The sequence below is a fragment of the Mercenaria mercenaria genome, chromosome 6 (genome assembly GCF_021730395.1).
Source record: "Mercenaria mercenaria strain notata chromosome 6, MADL_Memer_1, whole genome shotgun sequence".
In the NCBI taxonomy this organism is placed as follows: domain Eukaryota; kingdom Metazoa; phylum Mollusca; class Bivalvia; order Venerida; family Veneridae; genus Mercenaria; species Mercenaria mercenaria.
In genome coordinates, this window is record NC_069366.1 from 35,350,761 (window position 1) to 35,355,618 (window position 4,858).

A 4,858-nucleotide genomic window follows, 5' to 3' on the forward strand; every position below is an offset into this window, starting at 1 on the left:
GGCCTGTAACGGCAAGACGGTGTTTCAATTTTTTTGAAAATGTAGGCGATTTTCTGAATTCATAAAATCGGTTAATTATTGAGAACAGCAATTTTTTCGCGTCTGTAAATCAAGTTAATCGTCTTATGTATCATCGTTTCTGATTGGTCAACGGTTTTTATTCTTTTTAAATCTATTGGTTTTTTTTATCATAATCATTGATAGGCTTATTCTTGTATTTTATAATTCAATTTAGACAAATTTCTTCATTCTGTATTTTTTCTTGGTTGGATCACGTCTAAAATAATTTTGAAAAGTTTTTAATACAGAAGTATTTTCGTTGGCAATTTTTTTTATAATTTATACAACTTACAGTCATGTAGAAACGAAAGGAATTTCGAAATTTATTTGGACAATACAAAGTATTAATTATTTGTTATTGGAACATTTCGTAGTTTTCAAAATTTTTCAATATGTCGGGGTCTGAAAATAGGAAGTCTGGTAGACCAACAACACGCCATGACTACGGTAAGGTCAACGAGATAGGATTCGGAGATGATGACACTGGAAATCCTTCCGAAAATTCGGACAACCAAGATGGCGCTACCGCCATTTTCAGCCCAGTGAAAAATAAGAAGGATGAGACTTTGGCTCTTCTGCAAAGCCAGTTACAATCGTTGGATCAAGAAGAGGAGGAGTTTGGGGATTTTATTTATTTATTTTGTTGGGTTTAACGTCGCACCGACACAATTTTAGGTCATATGGCGACTTTCCAGCTTTAATGGTGGATGAAGACCCCAGGCACCCCTCCGTGCACAATTTCATCACGAGCGGGCACCTGGGTAGAACCACCGACCTTCCGTAAGCCAGCTGGATGGCTTCCTCACGTGAAGAATTCTACGCCCCAAATGAGGTTTCGAACCCACATCGATGAGGGGCAAATGGTTTGAAGTCAACGACTCTAACCACTCGGCCACGGAGGCCCCGGAGTTGAGGAAGGATGCAGAAATTACAAAATTGCAGAAAAGGATCGAGCAGAAGAAAAAGTCAGTAGCAGATTTACGAGGTGAGAATAAAAACTTTAATTCAGTTGAAGACAGTAAAATTTCTTTGAAAGACTTGAGAAATGACAAAAAATTGCGTTCGGAAGCAAGTAAAAAATTGAAGGAGACTGGATTAGTTTCAGAATCAAATTCAGAGTCAGACATCAGTTCCGAAGATTCGGGGTCTGAATCAGATAAACAAGATTCTGAAAAAGTGAGTAAAGAAAAGAAGTCAAAGAAAAATAAAAAGAAAAGTAAGAAAAGCTCTAGCAAAAATAAACATTATGAAGATGATTCTAGTAGTGACGAAACATCAAGCTCTGATAGCTCTAGTTCTAAAGAGTCCAAAAGAAAACATAAAAAAACATAAAAATAAATCTGGCATTTCGGCAAAGTCGTCAGATCATGTAAAATACAGACAAAAATATCCACATGCTTATTTAAGATTTGAACATGTAAATGCAAAGTTAAGTTTTGATACTCTAGAAATGAATCTATTTGTAGCGGGAGAACTAGAAATTGTATCCAGCTCTTCTACAAAAGAAAAAGAAAGAAAAGCACGTGTAGAACTTTTAAAACGGCATATGTATTTAAGCGGTACTTATGATTTCAGTACCATAAAATCGCTGTATGCAGCTATTTTGAGAGAAATTGAATTGGGACACAAAAAATGGGGCAGCGATTTCAATTATGTAGAAACAAATATTTTAGCTAGGGCTTCAGTCAAAAAATCTTTACCATCAAACAAATTTGGTTTAAAATCAAAAAGAAAAGAAATTTCTAATGAAAAATTTTGGTTTTGCCCTTTATATCAGAAAAATAAATGTCTACACAAGTCCAATTCGCACATGATGGTTGTAAAGGGGAAACAACGATGGGCACAACATGTTTGTGCAACATGCTGGTTGAAAGACAACAAAAAACTTGAACATCCAGAATGCTCAAGTGCATGTCCACATGCCCAAAAGTGACTTAAAAATGGTTTTTCAAAATTAACAGAAGCTAGTACGTCCAAGGAACATCTGGAAAATTTGTTTCTGCCAAAATATTGTTTGAGAAACATTGTAAAAATCATTAGTGACAAAGAAGTCGAAATAAATACTTGTTTTTGTCATCATTCAGTAAAATGTGATATTTGTAAAGTCACAAAAATCAGTCATGATAAAGATTCTCTCAGTAAAATAGAATTACATGAAAAAGTTAAAAATTCAGGTCAACCAAATTTTTTAAGTTGTAAAGTAGTAGTGAATGAAAAAATAGACACAGAATTTTGGGACAGAATGTTATCTGGTTATAAGGATGTATTAGTTATAGAATTATTTAAGTATGGTTTTCCATTAGATTTTCAAGGCAATATATCTTCTTTTGAAAAAACAGAGTTATGGAAATGTAAAAATCATAAAGGAGCGGAAAGCTTCCCTTCAGATATTAATAGTTATTTGGAAAAAGAAAAGCAAAGTCACTGTATTCTTGGTCCTTTTAAGAAAAATCCTTTTAGCAGTCCGATATTAATAGTTATTTGGAAAAAGAAAAGCAAAGTCACTGTATTATTGGTCCTTTTAAGAAAAATCCTTTTAGCAGTCCGTTAAAGATTTCTCCGTTAAATTCTGTTCCTAAAAAAGATACGTTAGAAAGACGGATTATTCTGGACCTTAGTTTCCCTAAGGGTAATGCAGTTAATGATTCAATTAAAAAAGATCGTTATTTAGGAGAAGATATTGAATTAATTTTCCCAAAAGTCGATGATTTTATTCATTTGATAAAAGCTAAAGGAAAACATTGTTTGATGTTTAAATTAGACTTGAGGAAAGCTTATAGACAAATTTGTATTTGTCCAGGTGATTATAATCTAGTAGCTTATCGTTGGAAAAAAACATATCTTCTGTGATACCGTTTTGTCAATGGGTTTAAGAAATGCTGCAGCTATCTGTCAAAGAGTAACAAATGCTGTAGCTTTTATGATGTTTAAAATAGGAATTGCAATTTTAAATTATCTAGATGACTTAGCAGGCGTAGAGAAAAATGACAAAGCATGGTTTGCCTTTCATTGCTTAAGGCAGGTTTTATATAAGGCTGGTTTGTCAGAATCAATTGATAAAGCTTGTCCACCATCAGAAATAATGATATTTCTAGGCATTTTGTTTAACTCTAACTCCATGACAATGGAATTAACCAATGAAAGGTTAAACGAAATTAAAAAGTTAGTTGTTTTTTGGTTAAATAAAACTAAAGCTTCTTTAAAGGAATTACAATCTCTGATTGGAAAATTAAATTTTGTGGCCGCTTGTGTAAGACCAGGACGCATTTTCATAAATAGGTTATTAAACTGGTTAAGAGCCATACATGGATTAAATCCTACAGTGGAAGTTGATATCCCAGATTATGTTAAAAAGGATTTGAATTGGTGGGATAGGTTCCTTGTGAGTTACAATGGAATATCTATTATGTTATATAAAGATTGGACAAAACCAGATGGTATTTTTTCCACAGACAGTTGTTTAACTGGATGTGGAGGTTATTTCCAAGGAGCTTACTTTCATTCAGAATTTCCAGAAGCTGTAAAATGCAAAAATTTAGATATAGGTTTGTTAGAAATGGTTACTATTATAATAGCTCTTAGATTATGGGGACAAGAATTTAAAGGAAAAAGAATTTTAGTGTATTGCGACAATCAATCAGTGTGCCAAGTTTTAAATACAGGTAGGTCAAGGTCAGAGACTTTTCAAGATGGCTTAAGAGAGGTTAGCTATTTGTGTGCTATTCATGAATGTGAGATAAGAACAATTCATTTATCTAGTAATGAGAACAGGCTAGCAGATTGTCTTTCTAGGTGGCATTTAGATATTCATTATCAGGATGAATTTAAAAAATTAACACATGAACAGGAGGTATATGAATGTTTTATATCAGAGAAAATGTTTAAATTTTTAAATAATTGGTAACATTTTGATATTTAATTTCAGATAAACAGTTTAAGGAATTAAAGCAGGACCTCAAAGTTTCAAATTTGTCTGCATATGCATCTGGTTCACGGAAGAATTTAAAAATTCAATGGGAATCCTTTATACTTTTTTGTTTATACTTTCATTTACAGTATCTTCCAGCTGAAACTTACACTTTACAATTGTATGCTCAATTTTTGAGCCGTTCTTTCAAATCAGTGGACAGTATCAGAAATTATTTAAGCGGTGTTAGAACCATGCATTTATTGTTAGGCCTTTCGTTAGATAATATAAATCAGTTTTTATTAAATTTATCTCTGAAGGGTTTAACTAGAATAAAACAACATTTCATTAAACAAGCAGAACCTATTACACCAAAGATTTTAAGTGAAATTCATTCCATTTTAGATATGTCAAATAAAAATGACATTGTTTTTTGGTGTTTATTTTTGTTTGCCTTTTTCTTAGTAGCTAGAAAATCTAATTTAGTACCAACAAAAAAAGCAGACATTGAAGTTAGTAAATTTTTATTAAGAAGAGATGTTACTCCTTTCGGAGATCATTTGTGTGTTAATTTCAGATGGTCAAAAACTTTGCAATTTGGAGAAAGATTACTTCAAACTCCTCTCTTGAGGTTACCTAGATCTTGTTTGTGTCCAGTTGTAGCCTATTACAAAATGTTAGAATTTGTTCCTACCATTAGAGATGATCAACCTTTATTTTCTTTGGATGAAAAACATATGATCAATTATTATATGTTTCAAAATAAATTAAAGTCTGTTCTTGCGGAACTAGGTTATGATCCGGTCTGTTTTTCCTCACATTCATTTCGTAGGGGGTTTGCAACTTTTGCCTTTCGATCGAACGTAGCAGCTGATGAATATCAGATATTAG

At 32.5% G+C, this 4,858-nt stretch overlaps 1 protein-coding gene across 1 annotated transcript; it reads left to right on the top strand.

Annotated features, from left to right (window-relative positions):
* The first annotated feature begins 452 nt into the window (after positions 1–452).
* Positions 453–1,392, top strand: LOC128558015 (uncharacterized). The gene is made up of 2 exons (XM_053546755.1): positions 453–676; positions 1,008–1,392. Exons 1-2 carry the CDS (start codon positions 453–455, stop codon positions 1,390–1,392), a joined length of 609 nt encoding a protein of 202 aa, XP_053402730.1.
* The last annotated feature ends 3,466 nt before the right edge of the window (positions 1,393–4,858 follow it).